This window comes from Cynocephalus volans, chromosome 2, assembly GCF_027409185.1.
Source record: "Cynocephalus volans isolate mCynVol1 chromosome 2, mCynVol1.pri, whole genome shotgun sequence".
NCBI lineage: Eukaryota > Metazoa > Chordata > Mammalia > Dermoptera > Cynocephalidae > Cynocephalus > Cynocephalus volans.
Window position 1 is genome coordinate 29,514,856 of NC_084461.1, and position 20,948 is coordinate 29,535,803.

Sequence of the window (20,948 nt, forward strand, 5' to 3'; positions counted from 1 at the left end):
TCGGTGTTATACATCCACCACTCCTCTCCCAGCTCCCAGCATAGACACCTCTAATTCTTCCTGATATTCTTCCCGCAGACACCAGATACAAGTGCAGACGTTTACAACGTGGCCCTGCAGGTGCCTACAACCGAGTCACTGTCTGAGTCACTGCTGGGCTACAGCCAGCTTCACCTCTCCATCCACACACTGAACACTGTGCAGGTGCTTTGGGGGATACAAAGCAATGACAGACACAGTCTCTATTCCTCTCTTATGGCATTTATTATATTCCAAAATGAATTACTACTCCCGTATTTCTCATATTCCCTCCTTTTGTATAATAAATCCTTATGAGCCATATGCTATATTGACCTAGAAGAGGGAGATCTGATTCCTTCCAGGGCTGAGGAGGGGCTCAGTGGAGTCAAATACTCAATAGTATTTGACTATTTCATGGGATTTCCACAGGACCACCCACAGAAATGGGTGACATTCTAGAGCAGAAAAATGACAAACAGTGGTCCACAAAGAGGAAATTTTAAGGCCTGTTTAAAGATCAACAGAAAGTCTGTTCACTATGAATGTTCAGCCTATTCTTTTAGTTCTAGACTGCTATGGTTTGAATGTTTGTCCCCCTAAGCTCATTTTGGAATTTAATCCCTCATATGATATTTGAAAGGTGGGACCTTTAAGAGGTGATTGGATTGTGAGGACTATGCCCTCATGAATGGATTAGTTCATTCATGGATTAATGGGTTAATGGCTTAATAGGTTATCAGAGAGTAGACTGGGGACTTTATAAGGAGAGGAAGAAAGCATGTAGAAATGCATGCTCTTAGCCCCTCGCCTGTAATATTGTGTGCTGCCTCGGGACTCGGCTGAGACCCCCACCAACAAGGCCCTCACCAGATGTGCCCCTGCACCTTGGACTTTCCAGTCTCCAAAACTATAAGAAATAAATTTCATTTCTTTATAACTTACCCAGTTTGGGGTATTCTGTTCTAAGCAACAGAAAACTGACTAATACACAGATGAAGGAATTATGACTTCTTTTGCAAGGAATGTGACTCATTGATAGTTTTTCAGTTGAGTGACAGGTCAGAGTTTTTGTTTTAAGGTTTTCAAGCAGTGGGACGGAAGAGGAGTGGGATTGAAGAAAGGCAGGGTGGAGGTGGAGATGGATAGAGAGGCCTTCGCAGTAGCCCCACTGAGAAGTGACCAGAGCCTGTGCTGAGGGACAGGTGGCCATGAAGGTGGATGGTGGGGGGGAGGGGGCGGAGGCAGCCTGCAGCGGGGACTGGCTTTGGGAGCAAGGACTCCTTGTGGAGGAGGGGATGAAACTTTTCCTTCCCACCGCCCCTTTTGTTTTTTTTTTAATGTGGCTGACCAATACAGGAATCAAACCATGGACTTTGGTGTTACTAGCACAATACTCTAATCAACTGAGCTAATGAGCCAGCCCTAAATTTCCTTCTTTTTTATTTTTTCTTTTCCTTTTTTTCTAAAGGCAGGGTGGATCCTAAGCAATATTTTGAATACGGTTCCATTTACTCGTGAACCTTCCTACCTCCTGTTATTCCCTCTTACTCACTTTCTGTCCCTCTCTTCACAGGTTTCCTGTAGCCTAGTGCCCTCATACTGCTTTAAACTCACCGTCGAGGTCCCCACAATTTTTCCTGTCCCCTCAGAGTTTCCAGGGTTTCAAGTCTCCTTCCTTCGTTCTCCAAGCCATTTTCTCTCCTTTCACCACTACCATCAGCAATACCACAGAAGACCAAAAACAAACAAACCAAACCCTTTTCATTTCTTCCAAGTGGTAGGTTTATTGGTAGGTTATTAAAGCAATCTGATTTAAAACCAATTTAATGGTGGCCAATAATCCTATGACACTTAGCAAAGTGTGTGCATGTAAAAAAAAAAAAAAAAAACATCTAGCTGGTGGGTTAGCTCTGTAGGTTAGAGCATGGTGTTATAACACCAAGGTCAAGTGTTTGGATCTCCATGCTGGCCAGCTGCCAAAAAATAAAAAGAGAATCCTGGAGCTGGCTGGTTAGCTCAGTTGGTTAGAGCATTGTAACAGCAAGGTCTGGGGTTCAATCCCTGTACCAGCCAGCAAAAATAAATAAATGGATAAATAAAAAAGAGAATCCTTGTTATTTCAAATGAGTTTCTTATCGATATCATTTTTATTTATTTATTTTTTGGTGGCTGGCTAATATGAGGATCTGAACCGTTGGCCTTGGTGTTATAACACTGTACTCTAACCAACTGAGCTAACCAGCCAGCTCTTTATGGTTATCATTTTAAAATGAAATTTAGAGAGAAAATCCCAGATGACAAGGACTTTTTTAGAAAATACCGTGGTAGAGCAGTGAGCCTGCCTCCAGCAGCAGCTTTCTTAAGACGTCTTCACTTAAGACATTCCTTCCTTTCAACTTACTAAGATATGATTTCTAAAAATTCTCGTTTCTTCACAATGACTTTGAGAATGGATGGAGAGGTGGGGAGACGGGTAGGGGTAGAGTATGAACTATAGGTGGAGCATCCCTAATCTGAAAATTCAAAATCCAAAATGCTCCAAAATCCAAAACTTTTTGATCACCAGCATGATGCTCAAAGGTCATGCTCAAAGGAAATGCTCATTACAGCATTTCAGATTTCACATTTTTGGATTAGGGATGCTCAACTGGTATATAGATGCAAATATTCTAAAATCTGAAAAAAAAAAAAAAGTGCAATCTGAAACACCTCTGGTCTCGAGCAATTCATTTAAGGGATACTCAAGCTGTGTTCCTGTAGATGAGGAGTCGGCAACTGTAAAGGCCAGATAATAAACATTTCAGGCTTTGCTGGCCAAACAGTCTCTGTTATATCTGCTCAACTCTGCCTATGTAGTTGGGAAGCAGCCATGGGCATGACTGTGTTCTAATAAAACTTTGTAAAAACAGGTGTTGGGCCAGATTTGGCCCCCAGGCAGGAGTTTGCTGAGCCCTGCTGTAGATGGTCATTTATGAGCAAACCCCGCAACAGCCTCTCTTTTTGCTGCTTCCCATGGAGCTCCACAGAATGTATGTCAGCTTTCCCCTCAGGTTCTTAAAGCAGTGCATACCCTTAGAAATATATATCAGCAAATCAGCATGAACTCAACACCACGCCTGGAAATAAAGAATTCAGAATTCAGCTCATGTTGATCTGGAAAAAGCAGCGGAAGGCCTTAGGGTACTGCCTGGAACGTTAACAGTGAGCCAGAATTAACCACAATGTCTTACTCTTCACCTAAGACCTGCCTAAATGGTATGCCCAGTTAAAACAATCTTTTTATGTTATAATAAGCTGTGTAAGAGTATGAAACTTCCTCTAAAAGGTTTGTATAGAAAAATGCCCGGGAAGAATCTGGTGTGTTTACTGTTCTTGCTGAATTGGATTGGACTCAGCAGCTGTGTTAGGGCACCTCCGACAATTCATCCCCTTCTTTCTTTCCTGCCAATCCTCCTGTTTACTTCTTAGGTCTCTTTTACATGCTTCTCTGTTGTTTTTAACACCCCTCCCACCTCTACTTTTTGTAGCTCTGGAGATTTTCCTATTATACACGTACACACGCACACCAGATTTTATCGTTCTGTTGTTTAGGGTAAAGCATGTCACAGTCCTGCTGCCAGAGATATGTCCAGTGCCGGTGAACCTGGCAGCCAGCTCCTGCTCAGAAATGACCCAAGAGTCTGCCTTTAAACCCTAAGTAGAAGAGCTCCAGATCCCACAGTTTTCTCACCCACTAGGTCACGAGGACACGGCAAGAGTGAGCAAGTTCTACTTCATAGAGAATGTCTGTCCTTTCTCATTTGAAATGTATACCAAGAAGGGACATGTGCAGAGATTCTCTTTCTTGACATCCATATCCCCTGTTTTCTAAGAAGTGAGAGTCTCTTTGAGAAAGTGACACACACAAACCCACCACAAGAGGGTCAGACATGGGCTAATGACTGATTGCATTACTAAGCCCTTAAAGGTGATTTCCTTGCCTCAACTTTCTAAGGTACCAAGAGATCTGTTTAATTTGTATGCATAAAAATCCAAATAATTACCAACAAAGAGTGTTAAGCCCATTCAAATTGTTTGGGGCTGATGAACAGGAGGAAACTGGGAAATGGTCTCGGATAGAAAGAACAAGGGCAATGTTATTTCACTTACAGAGCCGCAGCCTGAGCCTCTCAGTGGACCTCAGCTGCAGCTTTCCCTCAGCTGCATCTGACGATCTCGGGTCTGTGCACACAGGCTCTGCATGTACCAGAGCATGCTGGGGGTTGGCAAGTTTTACCTTTTGGATTTACTGTTTTCCTCTTCAGTTCTGAATTACTCTCTTTGTTGGAAAGCAGCGAATCTAGTGAAGCAATAGATTTGTGCTTTAATTTCTGCATGCAACTTTCGGGCTTCTTGCTACTTTGTGCTGATTTATTGTTGTTCCGATTCCCTTTTTCTGAATGGTTATTCATTCCCAGCCCATCCCAGGCCACTTGGATGGCCATCTGGTTCTCCTTTGGTCACTCAACATCTGCCCCAGAGATTGGGAAATGAGCTTCCTTTGGCAGCCTAAAAATAATCTTTGTGTGACTGAAGCATGAAAGGGAAATCACTGCACTCCACTGTCCTGTGGATACTGACCAGGAGAGTGAGCCAACAAAGCTTCCTGGGGTTTTGGAGTTTAGATGTCTTCTGTCACATCTGCAGAATTTTTTTTTTTTCAAGTGCTAGGAGCCGTGAAAACATGGCATGAACTGGGTGCAACCAGTCCTCCTGAAGTTTTCCTTGGGACCAGATATGCTTGCGCAATGGAAATGGTTGGACATAAAAGGCCATGCTTTGCATGGTTTGTTTGTAAGGCTTCAAGAGCTAGCTGAGAAAGACAAATGATGGCGCAAGTTATACATTATATTAGTCACAGTGTGTTCAAGGAGATCTCATAAATGTTTTGAACAGCAGTTATAGGATGTTTCTAAGTACTAGCCTTTTAGCTTGGACCCAAGGGGCCTGTCTCATGGGTTATGATGGTTTGCTCCCCAGCCCCAGAAGATAAGTTTGCTAGAAGCTAAAATTCAATCCCTATGGTGTTTCTCATCCAAAATTATTTCTAACCACATCATCCAGTGCAGCTTTTCAGAGCTTCCACAGTGAGAGAAAATGTCAACATAATAATGATGTTCAGATAGCCAAAATGCAAGAAATTGAAATCCCCTTGCAAGTCATAATCCAAAGATGTTAAAATCTAAAGTAATTAACATCCAAACTTAAATTTCCTTGACCTTTTCACATAAAAAAACCGAAGCACTTAACAGCCTCCTTTGATCTCTCCTATTTCTTATTTTGCTCCATCTTAGCTGATAAGATTCTCGATGCTGGATGCTGGAAAGAGATTGTGTTTTGCAACATCTGCAGCCTGGGATGCTTTCCACTGGAGCAAACATAATTCTTTCAGCTCTAAGAAAGCTGAATTTGTTCAACAGCAAATTTCTCATGTGCTCTACTTTTTAGTAACTTGTAAATGAACAAAAAGTAAATGGACCCTCAATGGTATCAAAACATTGGCCCCACACTCTTGACATTTAGAAAAATGAGCCAAACCCCAGCCCCTAGAGATTTGTCCCAGGCAGAATTTTGTTCCCCCGACCTTATTTAATTTTGCCAAAGACAATATCAAGAATTGTGAAAAGTCTGAGGTGTTATACTATAGTTTCATGGATGCTGGCAGAAGCTATGAGATTTGTCTGGCTACGTCAAGGGCTACTGTGAGGCTTAATGTCCGGGAATCCTGCTCACAGTGCCAATTGTCCAGCTCTTAATCCTGTTCATGACGCCAATTGTAAAGCTAGGCAACCACACTAGTTGTTGCAGCTCTTTTACCTGCCGGTAATCCTGCACTGACTGGGCTGATGGTTGATCTAGGACTGGGTCTGGAGCTCCCAGACCACTCAAGCCCATTCACAGACTGGGTCACAAACCCTTCACACTCCAGGCTGGATCAGCAGATCCCTCCACACCAGGCTGGGTCACCAGACCCCTTTACATAGGATAGGCAACTGGCCACACGGGCCTTGGAAGCTATAGGTCTGGAAAAACATGGCCATGCAGGGCGGGTGCCTGAGGCAGTAAAACACCAGCCAAAGTGGTGCCGCTGTGCAGGCACACTTACTCCACCCACACACATACAATGTTTATTGAGCCACCCCAAACCAGCTCTGAGGCGAGGGGAGCCTGATCAGTTATTCCATTTTCCAACAAGATTCCCGGATCAGAGACAAATGACTTTATTATTCATGGCATAGCAACTAGCTTTCAGCTTTCCCTAATCCCAATTTAGGATTCAATCACAGTTTAGGGCTTGTATTCACATCATTTCTCCTTGCCGCCTTCCCCCATATCCTGTGGAGGTGATGCAGAGGGTCTCAGGTAGTTGCACACATAGTAAATATGTGTCACTCTGAGCATAGGCAACCTCAATCTTTTATGATGGGCTGGAAGCAAACCTGATTAACTTTGCTCCAGAAGGAAACATTATCTTTATTGTGCTGGACAGTAAACAAACCTGCTCCTTCCTCCTGAGACACCATTTCTAACTTTCAAGGCTGTGCATTTTACAAACATCCTTGAAAAGATAGATTATCCAGGATAAAACCAGCCTATGCCTCTGTTCACAAGCCATATAGAAATGCAAGAGACCTGTGGGGAATTGTCTCCCAATAGGCTATAGCAGAGAGACTCAGAAATATGTAAAGGAAAGTTGATGATGAAAACATCTTTGGCTTCTCTTAAAGATGCTAGTCAGTCTGTGCCAGTTGTCTGGAGTTCATGACTATGAACTTAAACTCAACTGGCAAGACTCTTCCTCCCAGTTGGGGTTGGGAAAAATCAACCTGTTCCTACTTAAAGTGTTTTTTGTGTGTACTCAAGAACTCCTGCCTGGGGGCCAAATCTGGCCCAACAGCTGTTTTTGCAAAGTTTTATTGGAACACAGTCATGCCCATGGCTGCTTTCAAACTACAAAGGCAGCGGTGAGTAGTTGTAACAGAGACTCTTAGGGCTTCCTGGTGTACTGCACTGGGCATGGATTGTGCCTATGATGAAGCTTTTATGTTCTCAGGACCAGGAATTTTCAGACCTGGGCCACATTTTCCATTTCCACTGCCTCTTGGCATAGAAGTGCTTAGACTAAGAAAGCTGCATCTCTCCTCCCCATTTGTTCAGCTGGAAAAACACCTTCTGCAGGTTCATGAACCAGATCTGCTGTTGATGATCCTATAGCTTATGCCCTTAATGAGCTGCTAAGGGCTAATACCTCTGCCACCTGCTCCTTGAGATTAGTCTTTCCTCAGGTTTTGACTGTTCCAGGAGTTGAATAGCTTTGCTTTCTGCTACATATTTTGGGACAGTAATTGGATGTGTCTCTGGTGTTTCATATCCTTCCCCTTTGAGGAAGACTCACTCAAGTTTCTTTTTACCCTGCTGCTTAAATTGGTTCTTTTTCTTCTTTCATAGCCCTGCTTGCTGAATTTGGGTGAGGTAGTTAATTCTACCCAGGAAATATTCTTCAGATCAAGATCAAGTTCTGCCCTATTATCAGTGTGCGTGACTCTCCTTTGATATTTCTCATGTTTACTTCTGTTAGAGTCCTAATTTCATACATTTCTCAGGCCACTTCTGTCATGGCAATAACAACTGTGTCCCTTTAACATTTACTCTGGATATTTTTCTTTCTTTTTTTTCTTTACTCTTCTGTTCTATCTCAGCACTCACCTTTAACTACATCCAAACTTTCTGATCTCTCTTGGTGTAGCTGTCCCAAATCCTCTTACTCTAAAGCTCTTCATTTGCAGTTTTCAAATCACGTCTTGGTTTTCTGGCTGGGATCCCATTCTCTTTCCCATGGTTTTGTCTCTCTTACTCAGATTTCTTCAAGTCCCAGTCACCGCCTCTAATCTAGAAATAACTACAGTGTCTCCCCCACTTTTGTGATGTCCACTCATAGAGTAGTTAGGAACTGGCCCATCTCTTTTCCTTATACATCATATCCTGTACTTAATCCCAGCTCCGCATTGTGTCTGTAGAGTCTGTTGTCTAAGATCTCATCTTTTCCTTTAAGGAAATATCTTTCTTTCTCTGGCTAATCATCATGTATTCCTTTATTTTCTCTTTTTTTTTCTGCTCCAATTCTGATCTGAAAACCAGAGCATGTTTTCAAATTCTCCTTGATGTGTGTGCAAACCTGATTTCTAAAAACTAAGTGCTGCAGGTGCAGGCCTTTAAAACTGCCTTCTCAGCTGTTAGGTTTGCAGAAATTTTATGGGGCTGTTTCTTCATCTTCAGTCCAACAAAATGGTATCACTTTGGGTTTCCATGGGTTTTATTCATTCATTAGTTAAATCTGCTACCTTTCTGTAGGCATGAAGTTGAAATGTGTTTCTCTGCAGTCTAGAGCTGCAATCATAGTCTACATAATCATCAAATCCAGAGGCAATCTGAGACCTGTGGGGAGAAACCTCTTTTCTTTTTTAAAATTTCAACTACATCCCTACTGCCTATGACATCTATGCCCTATTGATATATTATGGGCACAATACATGCTACTACCTATGAAACATGTAAGTTGCTTCATGTGCTTGTAGTTCATACACTGAGTGGGACAGGTTTCCATACTTACTGGTTAAAATGTGCATATTCTGAATAGGGAGTAGCATGATAATAACTCTTCCTCATTTTTTGGCTGATGGGCTTGTTTGGTGCAGCTAGGAAGCTCCCATTCTACCATTCTTCATCTCTGGGGTAAACTTGGGGGAGGGCAGGAAGAACTGGGGAAATGGCAGCTCAGTCCTGCATCTCCTTTGGAGGCTGGTCCGCAGGGCCCAGGGCAGTGGTGAATTCCAGAAGCTGAGGCCCTGACCTGCTTTCATAAACTCAGGCCTCTGTGTTTTTTGATAGCTCTCTGGGTGATTCTGATGCACACTAAAGTTTGTCTACTTCATTCCCAACCCCTGGGAAGCTCCCTCAAAATCAGACCTCTGTAAATACCTGTGTCAATTACTTTCAACTTTCTCAACCTTTTATTGCTTCAGCCCTACCTTCACGCCCACTTCCAGAGGTCCTCTGTTCGCAACTCCTGAGCTTTGGGGGAGTTCTCTTTGCAAACTTGTTTGCTGTTCAGCTTTCTCAGGTCGGACCTGTTACCACACATGAGTCTGCTTGCTGGTTTCCAGAGCTTTGTTGCTGTTGCTTTCTATTCTATTCGCCCTTGTGGGATTATGTCTTTCATTTTTTTCCAAAACCCCTTCCTTGTCATGTTAGTGTGGCTTCAAGAGGGAAATCAGGGAAAATCTACCACTTTTAATCAGAAACACGTATCACTTAGTTCTTAACTCTAGCCCCATTTTTCAGATAAGGACACTGAAGCTAAAAGAGGTTGAATAAAGTGCCTAAATTACTACTAAAATGGTACAACCAGGATTTGTGCCCAGGCAGCTGAACTCTTAACCTCTCTGCCCCACTACCTCATTACCAAACCAGAAGCTATAAATGCTTCTTCATTGAGAGAGAATTTTATAAGTTACAAGTGGGGAAAATGATGCAAACAGGGATGCTCTAATGTGGAAATTGGCAAATTCTATCAGATTCCATTAAGATAATGGCATTGTTTTACAACACACGAATCAGAAACTACTCATGAATAATAGATTATATCAACTGTTTTGCTGAACCAAAGGCCTTCTAGGAGAAATTTTTGCAAATTTTAGAACAACGAAAATGACATCATTTCCAGAATAGTTTGATTTATTCTGTGCATCAGGGGAGGGGGGAAATACACACAGCAAAGGGTCTCTTAGAGTGTGGACATTTTCAGACAACAGTCATGAGACTAAGGAGAGGTTCATTATAATCCAAGTTGCCCTTTGTATGTTGCTACTTCCTGACATAATCTTGAACTAATGTGTCTAAGCAACCCACTTCCTGTTCATTGAGTTAAAAGCCACCTAACATCGTGACAAACCAGTTTTCTGTTACAAGAGGAAATGGTTCCATTTAAATTCAGAACCCTATGATGGCACTTTCAGTGGATTCTGAAATAAGATGTCACTCCTGCCTTGAGTGCAACAGTGTACCCTTTGCAGCACTTGGAGATATCTTTAGGTCTATTCTTACTGGTTCTAGCTACAGGCTTTAGGTGGCAAAATACACTGCCTTTAGCTTTCTTACTGGCATTTTGTAGATCATAGAAACTAAATGTCATTGCATTCTTTGGTGTGTTGGGAGATTAAGAAAAAAAGAAAACATTGTGTTTTAAGGCTGCGATTCTCTTATTTTTAAACCACCTCCCTCAGATTCTGAAAATAAAAGTGTTTATGGCATTTTGGCTTGCATCATAGGACTTAAGGTTTGACAGTGGACATGTGTGTTCTTGTGTAACTTGACACCGCTCATTGTGTGCTCCCACTGTCTTCACACACAATCTCTCCTAGATCTCAGTATATGTGATAAACAAAAGAATTTTATTTAAGGGTATCAGTTTTATTTCATCTGTCAAATGGAAAAAATACTATTTACCTTGGGATATATGTTTGTTGTGAAAATGAAAAGGGAAAAAATGTAGGTGAATGAACTAAACCCTTGTACAGTATTGACCATCCAAATTATTAATTAAAAAGCATCTTCAGGCAGAGAGGTAAATATCCTGGTAACCCACGAAGCTGGACGTCAGGATATGGAGAATCCAGTCACAGCCATGTCTATGATGAGCTGAGAATCCTTGGGAGATCTCTTCCCTTCTCAGGGAGTCATGAATGCTTATGTCATCTCCAAAATTTCTCTGATTCTATGAAAACCTGGGACTATATTGGGAAAATAGAAGGAGGCAACAGTCCAGAAACAGTAAACTGGGGTGGTCTTCCTCCCTTGACACGAGCTTCCCATTCAGGATTTCTCATGGTTTGGGCCTTGGCCACTGTGTAATAAACAACCCATTTAATGACCAAAGGAGGTCATGACTTGCGAGCCGGGGAATACCTTTGTCTGCAGTTTATTGCCTGGGTCAGGTGGTACAACCAGAAAGAACCAGAAAATTAACTCAGCCTCTGGTAATTGCTGTTTACAGTCTGGAGACAGGTTCTTTCCATAAAGTTGGGGGTTTTTGGTGGTTGTTTTCTTGCAAGTCTTTTTTGGTGGCTGGCCGGTATGGGGATCTGAATCTCCATAAAGTTTTTTAAGTCAAGCAAAGGAGAGGCCCTCAGGCTTCTCTCTGGTTTATTCCTATTTGTATGTGGCCCGTGTCTCTCATGTGTCTCAAAGATGGTTCTTTTACATTATGTGCGCATCCATGTCAGGATTCAGGGTTGGGAAAGACATCCCTCTAGAGAATCTCTAAAATCATCCTCAGGATTCCATTCTCTCCTTTTTCTCATAATTTAAACCTGGACATACCGGTTTCTGACATTGTAATATGAATGCACCAAATGTTATTTTTGTTTTCTAAATCAGGATTAATTTGTTTTTCCAGTGCCCCTTCCTTCACTTTGCCTACATCTCCTCATTCTCAGACCTTTTTATTCCTCTTCTTTATACAGAAAGGTGCTTGAACTTGAGGAAGAAGAGGGAATCTTCCAAACTTGTATAAAATTTAGATATAAATAATTACCTCTTAAAAATAGGATTACCTGAGGAATTATTGTAATTGCTTACTTTATACATTTTTATATAGAGACTTTTATATATAATACGTAATTTTTATAACCTGTTAAAATTCAGGGGTCTTGACATTATAATTACATGACTTTTCAATGACTGCTAAGTGTCAAAGTACAGCTTGTGTCTTTTTAAAGTATGTATATATTCCCTAGTGAGAATCTTATCTACTTTAATCTGAAACTTCTTTCCTCCAGAACCTTAAAGGAAGATGGAATTTCACATGGGAAGGCTTATTGTTTGAGGCATCTTATAAGTTTTGTAAATTTTCCTCAAAATTTTTTATAAGCACTCTCAAATGCATGTGTCTCCTTTTCCTCTAATAAACATAGTTTGGTTTTTTAAGGATGTTTGGCTTTGCTTGAATGGAGGACCTGATGAGCCTTGGGACCATCCTTTCTGTACCACCTCTTGAGACCTGGTACCATAGACATACAACCTATGGATATTTGGGTCAACGCCCCACATAGCCTGGCCAATGCTTGGTTCTGGGACGTGTTGAATCAGTACTTGGGAGTGTAGCACACAGAATATCTGGTCGACTGAGGGATATAGTTATTTGATTGCCACAAAAATCAAAGTTTTACTGTACTTTATTATTTTTTTATTTTTTTAAAAAGATGACCGGTAAGGGGATCTTAACCCTTGGCTTGGTGTTGTCAGCACCACGCTCAGCCAGTGAGCCAACTGTCCATCTCTAGATAGGATCTGAACCCATGGCCTTGGTGTTATCAGCACCGCACCCTCCCGACTGAGCCATGGGCCTGCCCTTTTACTGTGCTTTAGAAACCTTAGAATTGGGTTTAAATTCCTGCTTTAATATTTGTTGCAACTTGCATTGTAGGAAAAAGCACCAGCCCACAAGTCAAGAGGCCTAGACTCTAATTGTGGCTTTGCTATTGACCACTGTGTGACCATGTTGGTGACCTTGGCCAACAAGCTTCCTCCCATGTAGAATGAGAGACGAAATAGCCCTGAGGGCCCTTTCTGGTTTGGAACTTCCCGGGTTCTGTGCGGTGCAGGGAGGGGCGTGCTGTGGAGCTTGCCAGCGTGGGCTGTCTGGTTGCAGTTTATCTGAAGGGCTGGCCTTTGATCCCGTGAGCCTTTCTCTTCACGTGACACCTGTATTGCTGCTCCTTGAGCCTTGAGATAACTTCTTGGAGGGGATAGCACAAGTCATTGCAGGTCTAGCCTCTCCCATCAGCTCTGTTCTTTCTGCATTTCAGATGCCTGGGACAGATGAGCCCCAAGATGTGTGTGGCTCTGAGGAACCCAAGGGGAACTTGGAAAGTCCCAAACAGGGCAGCAGTAAGGTGAAGCTCAAGAGTCGTCTTTCAGGTAAGTTGGGGACTCTTTGCCTGGCACCGCCTGCCTGAATTTGAGCTTCCAGCTTCAGGAATGGAGAGATAAAGCCATTAACGGGATGAACTCTTTTTTCCTGAAAACCTCAGTATTGTTTTTTTCCTTAAATACAATACATGTCTCAGGAATAACAACTGCATTCAGCTGCCCATGTGAATAATTTTATTTGAGTCATAACAAAGTGACTATTAACCTCTCTGTGTGTCTCTGATGCAACTTAAATTTCCTATGTGTTTGGTTCATTTATTTTTATAGGATTTCAGGTGACCCTTTCAGTGTGTGGAATATCCCTGATGGTCTAACTTTCCAGCAAACACACCGCTTCCCAGAATAAGTAGCAAAGGACCATTTATCTAATACCAAATCTGCATCTCAACTAAGTAGGAAAAAAATAGGATGGAATTACAGCTTTTGGAGCAAATAGATTCTATATCTCCTGGCATTTCCTTATAGTAGCTGGCCTGTGCCCTGAGAAAGTCAGTGTTGAAAACAGAGGCTATGTGCAGGCGACACACTCTGACTTTCTTGGGTCCCAGTCACCTTTGCCTTGATGGGCCCTCTCTTGCAAAGAGAAATAGTAAAACATATTTTATGGCCATGTTTGTATAGAGATACAAGCTGGATTCATTACTATTTATTCATTACTATTATATTTATTTTCTGCATTTAAAAAGAAATTAAAATTAAAACATTTTTGTCGGTCCCTGAAAGTGGCACAGGCCCTCCTCAGCACTGCGCCTGCTGACCCATGGAGAAGTCAGCCCTGGCCACCCACCCACGACAGACATCTGGTATAGCAGGAAAAGTAAGAGTTTTGAAGCCTGGCAGAACCAAGTATACCCCTTAGCCCTTGAATTACCTTGTGACCTCGGGCTGGTTATTTAACCTCCCTGAACTTCCACTCTCTCACCTGAAAAAAAGGGATGATACCCTGACTTTGAAAGGTTGAGCAGATTTTTTTTAAAAAAATCTACACAGAAGCATCTTGCACAATGCGTAGCCTAGTGTGTTAACATCCAAAAAATGTCACTTTCCTCTTCCTGCCACCCATATCAGCAGACAGGGCGGTGATTATGCTGCCAGCCAAGAGCACCCTGGTGCTCACTGCCCGCACCACTACCAAGTTTATTCTCAGGTAACATGGCAGGTATGGGGCCATAAAATACATTTTTTTAAAATCCTGATTAACAAAATGAATTCTGTTGTATTTGTTACTCAGAATAATTAGGCAGTGTTACATCTGAATGAGCATGAGAGCATGGACCTCTGACAAAAAGGAATCATGATGACCAGAGGGATCAGAAGTCTGAGGAGAGATCTCGCAAAGGTTCTCATGTGGTGACAGTGACCAGCTCCCTGCCCGCCCTGAGGAACAACTGAGGGAAATCCATTGAAGTCCTGTGTGTGTTGGGGGCAGGGAAGTCACAAGGGCACAGAGGGTCAGCTATCTTGGCAGAGCTGATCAGCACCAAAGTTGGAGAAAACTTCACATGAGGAGATTCACAGAACTCTGAGGAAATGCAGGGACTTCTGAAACCAGCACGGTCACATTCCTCATTTTATGGATGAGTCTGGAAACATTAAGAGAATCCCAAAGGTCACTCCGTCAGTGCCAGGAAAAATATCTGCCTCCCAGACAAAGTTCTTCTTCCCCACCCTTTGGCTTTCTGGGGATCTTGAAAAGAATTCTGTTCCCCAGTCTGGGGCTTTCTAGATATAGATGTGGGGAGGGGGATACAGCTGGAGGACCTTCTAGATGCATGATTTTCTAGATCTGTTCATACTGTTAATATAGAACAAGCAGCATATTCAACTGAGTTGTTAAATCCAGGGCTGGCCACTGTTGGCTACAAACGGATGCCACTTTCTCATCCTGTGTCCTTCCCAGACACCCAAGGCCATAAGAAGGAAATGTGGAGGAGGGAAGAAGCCTGCGTATGAATCAGGTGGAACTGTGTCCCCAGCTCTACCACTTCTGGTTGCATGACTGGGACAGGTGACTTAACTGCCCTGGGTCTCAGTTTCTTCATCTGTCACATGAAGATTATAATATACATTTATTCTGCCAATAAATGTGAGTGCCTTCGACAAGCCAGGCCTTGTTGAAAGATCAAGTTGAGAGAATGCATATGACTCTGCCACTCCAAAGTGTGGCAGCAATACTCCCTCCCCACGTGGGAGCTGCCACTATGATTCCCATTGTCGTCAGTAATATTATGGTCATCATCGTTTTCATTTTCAGTCTTATTGTTCTCACCTCTTTCCCTCTCGAGGGGAAGATGTTTCAGTGCGTTCAGACAGGAATCCCTTCTCAGTACTTGGAGTCCCAGTGGGAGGAAACACACACGTACACACAGCGATCGCCACGATGAGGTGCACGTGGGAAGTACAAGACCGGAAGTCGCTCCGGGTTGTGGCGCTCAGGGGAGGCATCCCGAGGATATGACACAAAGGAGGGCCAATGCGTTGGTGGGATTTGGTAGGATAAAAGAGGGGGATAATAACGACCTAGACTTGGGACAGAATGAATGACAGATATTTAGGGACAATGGGGAAATAAACTGAGTAGAGAAGTTTTGGGCAACTGTTTTTGGTTGTGATGGTACAGGCAGAGTTAAACTTCATGTGATGTGTCTGTGCTCCTCAGTTTTGGAAAGGAATGAGGAGGAGGACCAGTTTTCCTCTTTGGGAATTATTGGAATACAGCAACAGATTCAAAGAGCCAAGGTAGTGGGAGATGAGACTGGAGGAGTAATTTGGAGACATGTGAAAGAGGCTTAAGGAATTGCCCCTTGATTCAGTGCTGTGCAATATGTTCATTCTAAAGACATTTGCATACAGGAGATTTTAATATGATCAGGTCTTCCTTTGTCCTGTAAATTTGGATATTCATTTCATATTTTCTTAAAATGACTCACTCTGGCTTTCACGTATCAGTATATTATCCATAGACACTACCATATGTGGTTTCTCTTCTGTTGATGACTAGTGCCTCCCTGTCAACTGAAAAGGAATTTTCTTCTAATAAATCTTTTTCAGATGAGTAAGCATGCCAAGAGAGATTAATTGGGCAATGAATTATTAAGGCAGAATTATTAAAGAGTTTCTGTACAGAGGTTCCAGCCATTTCCACTAAGGTTTTGCCCTGTCTGGCTCCAAAATGACTAAAGCAACATCATCTATCATTTCATGGAACATTTTTCTGATATTCTAACCTGAGTTTTCCCTACTTCATACCTCCTTTTTTTGCCAGCAGGGTTTCCTTTTAATTTTGGTACTTTTGATTTATCTATGTTAATTCCTTAGGTTTGTGGTCTTTTTAAATGCAAAATTTTTCTCGGTTGCAAAGGAATTTCAGATGTTTCGAACCTGTATTACAAAGTTAATATCTAGCTTTTGGAAAACCAAGCCTTTAGTGACATCCAGTATAATGTATTTGTTTCAGCACTCTTGCAAATTTTTATCATTATTAGGAACTCATCAATATATTCTTTTTAAAAGAGGGCAGAATTATCTCATTTTATTCCATGAAAAACTTCGAAGAAATGTTTAAGTAAATTGAAATTTTAGGTCATCAAATGAAACATTACTTAGTCCAGGAGAGCTTGATATTCCAAAGAATCTTTATGTATATATAGATATACACACAAACACATACACATACAAGGGTACTTCAAAAAGTTTGTGGAAAAAAATAGAATTAAAAGGTAATATGGGGCTGGCCGTTTAGCTCAGTTAGCTAGAGCATGGTGTTATAATACCAACGTTAAGGGTTTGAATCCCCATGCCAGCCAACCACCTCCCCCCACCCAAAAACTGACACCGCCAAGCATTACAAGGTTGTGGAGAAGCTGGAGCGCGTACATGCTGCTGATCCAACACTGGGGAAGCTGAATGGATGCCTGTAGCCCGGCAACTCCACTCCCAGGTGTCATCCAACAGAAATGACATGTACAAGAGACGTGCATGAGAATATTCAGTCTCAGTATATACTAGATCGGGGATCAGCAGACTTCAGGCCACTGCTGCATTTGTATGGCCTGCAAGCTAGAAAGGCTTTCTACATTGTTAGTGGGTTGTTAAAAAAGAAAGAAAGAAAAACGATATGTGACAGAGACCACTTGTGGCCCACAAGGCCTAAAACATGTACTCTCTGGCCTTTACCAAAAGAAGTTGGCTGACCCTTGTTCTAGATCTAAAACTGGAAAGAATGGGCCAGCCCGTGGCTCACTTGGGAGAGTGTGGTGCTGATAACACCAAGGCCACGGGTTCGGATCCCTATAGAGGGATGGCTGGTTAGCTTACTTGGGAGAGCGTGGTGCTGACAACACCAAGTCAAGGGTTAAGATCCCCTTACCGGTCGTCTTCTTTTAAAAAATAAAATAAAAAATAAAACTGGAATGAAGCCAAATGTCCACCTATAATCTAGAATGGATAAATAAATTGTGGCATGTTTATGTAATGACATATCATACAGAAGGAGGATGAACAAACTGTTGGCATGCAACAACACGGTTGACTCTCACAAATGCTAAGAACGAGGAGCCAGACACAAAAAAGGACACAGTGCATGCATTCATTTATGGGAGGTTCAAGGGCAAGCAAGAGTTGTCTCTGCTGTTAGGAGTCAGGATGATGGTTACCCTCGGGTGAGGGGGGCTTAGTGGCACAGAAGGGGCTTTTGAGGTGCTGGTTAATATTGTGTCTTGATCTGGGTATTGGTTATTGGTAGGTTCACCTGTAACATTTCATTGAACTGATGATTTGTGCACATTTCTGTAAGTTATATTTTAATAAAAAGTTTACTTAAAAAGTCATCACTCTACAAGGAAAAAAAGCATCTGCCCCAACCGTGGAACTATACCAACCACAAAGTGGTATTTCTCCACCACTAGGAAACCATCTAGTGACTGACAGCCTTCTCACTATTTATTGCCTTAGCCACCCAGCAACATCTTACTTGCATCAAACACATACATTGCCCCTTATCCAGTCTGGTTACTCCAAAAACTGGCAGTTTTTTCATAGTCTAATGGCCTCAATACATACTAGTTGATGCAAAGCTTGGTGGTAGGACGTGGTGAGCCCAGTGCTTTGAGTATATTGGATGCCAGGCCCTCAGAAAACCACGGATGTGGGTATAAATAAAATGAGTTTATGCCCATGGATGCTCTTGAGCTTCTTTTCATCTGATATCAAACCATGTTTTTTCCCCTTTTTTCTCAAGGGGGCGTCCACCGCCTAGAGTCTGTTGAAGAATATAACGAGCTGATGGTGCGGAACGGGGACCCCCGGGCCAGGATGCTGGAGGTCTCCCGAGATGGCCGGAAGCACTCCCTTCCCCAGCTGCTGGACTCCAGCGGAGCAGGGCAGGTCAGTCCAGTGCCACGGAGCCTCTTGCTCTCCCACACAGTCACAGCTGCTCGGTTAGGGACAAAGGGGCATGTTTCCAGCCCCAAGGTCTCCAGGCTCTTTTATTCCTTTCAAAGACCAGCGAGGGCTTCCATGGTAAGAACTTGCCATCTATGTGGGCCAGGAGTATTTGGGGACAGGGAGATGTATAGGGAGACAGAGCATAGAAAGGGAGGGCTACCCAGAGAGGCTAAAAAGAAGCCAGCCTGATCTTTCAAAGTAGTAGGGAAAAAATCCCTTATTGGGTCTCAATGTCTTGATCCCCTTCCTACTATGTGTTTTGGAACTGAAAGTTGCTTGCAACTGCCAGGAGACAATGGCGTCTCACCGTCTGTGGTGAACCACCGTTGCTTGTTTAACGGGAACGTCATGTGTCAGCATATCCACTGTGTGGGTGGGTGTGGGTATGTGCGCCTGTGCCTGTGCCACGCCTGTTACACAGCCATATGCAGCCAAGGTCGGAAGGGGCTGGAGAGCGGTGAGTCAGTGGCTGAGTTAATGTTTCAGAGCCTGTTCCATCGCAGCTCTGGGTTCCATAACCCTGCACGGGGCTCCTCCTCAGTCATATTCCCCTCAGCCCAGGAGAAACCGGGTGGACAGTCTCATAATCAAGTTGGTGGCAGGCTCAGGCACTGGGGAACTTGTGGGGTGTTCTTTGAGTCCTGGCACCATCAGCCAGAGGGCTCAAGAGAAACCATGAGCATCTTGTTCCGAGGCCTATGGTGAAGTAGAGGTGACAGCAGCAACCCCCATAAACGCCTGGAGACTCATACATAGTAGAATTCTAAAGGGCTGGGTCAGGTCATCTGGGTCAGGCCCTTATTTTTGGAGTGCTATGACCATTTTACAGATGAGACAGCTGAATCTCAAAGAGGTTAGCTATTTTGCTCAAGACGGAATTCCAGACTCTGTGAAGGAAGCTGCGTGAATCTCGTCAGTTACACGTCAGGATAGTATTTGTGTTGCTTCTGACACTCTTTACCTGACCAGGAATATAAAAAGTGTCCATGTTCCAGAGGCAGTTGATCAGGCTGTTTTGTGTTGGATTCGCCCAAAGGCAACTCAAACAGAGTTGGGGCATTGAGAAAAAGCAGAGAAAGAAATTGCATAGGACTGTTAAGATTCGTCCAGGCCCATGACTGAAGGTGGGTATGCGGCCAGCTAAGAAGGACTCGACTGGACCCACAGAGTCAGAGAAAGATCAGAAACTTGCACGAGAGCCAAATTGTCAGGCTGTTTAGTTAGTGTGAAAGATGAGAGAGCGTTTACTGCCATGAGGGCTGAAGATCTAGTGTTGAGGTGGTGACTTTTTAACTGACCCATTGAAGAAAACTCACCGTGTTTATAGCCTAGAAACATCCATTTCTAACCAGGCTTCCAGGAATCAGGAAACCCAAGCTAGTGTAGAAAGTCTTAGAAAAAGAGTTTCTCCCTCTTTATTTTTTTTTTTCTCCTTTTTCTTTTTCTCCCAGGATTTACCTTTCTTTCTTCTTCTTCTCTCTCCTTCCATTAAAAAATATTGTCTAGAACAGAGCTATCCAATAAAACTTTCTGCACTGCTGCATATGTTTTCTGTCTTTGCTGTTCAATATGGTAGCCACATTTGTCTTCTGAGCACATGAAAAGAGAAGAGTGAGACTGAGAAGTGTCTTTTTTATTTTAATTCATCTTAATTTAAATATAGGCAGCCACCGTGGCTACTTTGCCAGACAGCACAGGTCTGGAAAGTGCAGGGGGACCCCTGAAACTCTTTGAGAGACTGGTGAAGCATGCAGCCCTTTGGTTCCCACTGGGTCCCAGTAGGGAGATGGAGTGCGGTGCTGCTGAAGACCAGTGACCAGAGGAGGAGTCCCCTTATGAGTTTGCCCACAAAGCTCTGTACTGGAAGGTTGAAAACCCATGTCTGGCTATCTCCACCATGGTTTCAGTAAGAGGGTAGTAACCTTGCCAAGCCCACGTCCTTTTTTTTAATGGCTCAGTCTGGGAGGCCAACATTTCTGGCAGATATTTTGTAAAACTGCAAAATATAATTCTAAGCTACCAGGAATACAAAAATATCATTGGGGGACATCTCATTTTTAGGTTTGAATATAATAAATTAAGGATAAAAACTTTTGTGATGTCTCTTTTCTCATATTAAACATGAAGTGATTTTTTGTTGTTGTTGGGGGGGCTTATGCTAGAATATCCGCACCATTTAAGAAATTTATTATTCTAAGAAGAGCAGCAAGGTGCTGGATTGTTGAAGTGCTTTACCACAGCATCACTTAATCTCTTGTGTATGTTATAAATGAGGCCCCCTGCTCACACACACATGTATATTATGGGTGATAGACACAAAAGGGGGATTGGGATTAGAGCTGCTGGGAGCCAGAAGGGAAAGAGTGTGGCTTATGAGAAAATATTTTATTTTCCAAATGTGAGGGATTGGAACTGAAGCTGCTGCCATCTCTCAGCAGAATATTTTATGTGGA

General features: G+C 42.8%; 1 protein-coding gene across 6 annotated transcripts in view; it reads left to right on the forward strand.

The window, feature by feature from the left end:
• Positions 1–20,948, forward strand: part of PDZD2 (PDZ domain containing 2) — a 364,182-nt gene that overhangs the window by 296,134 nt on the left and 47,100 nt on the right. For all 6 annotated transcript variants that reach the window (XM_063083810.1, XM_063083827.1, XM_063083831.1 and 3 more), the window contains 2 exons: positions 12,927–13,038; positions 18,290–18,435. In XM_063083810.1, the coding sequence (XP_062939880.1) occupies positions 12,927–13,038; positions 18,290–18,435 (258 nt within the window). The remainder of the gene's footprint in view (positions 1–12,926; positions 13,039–18,289; positions 18,436–20,948) is intronic.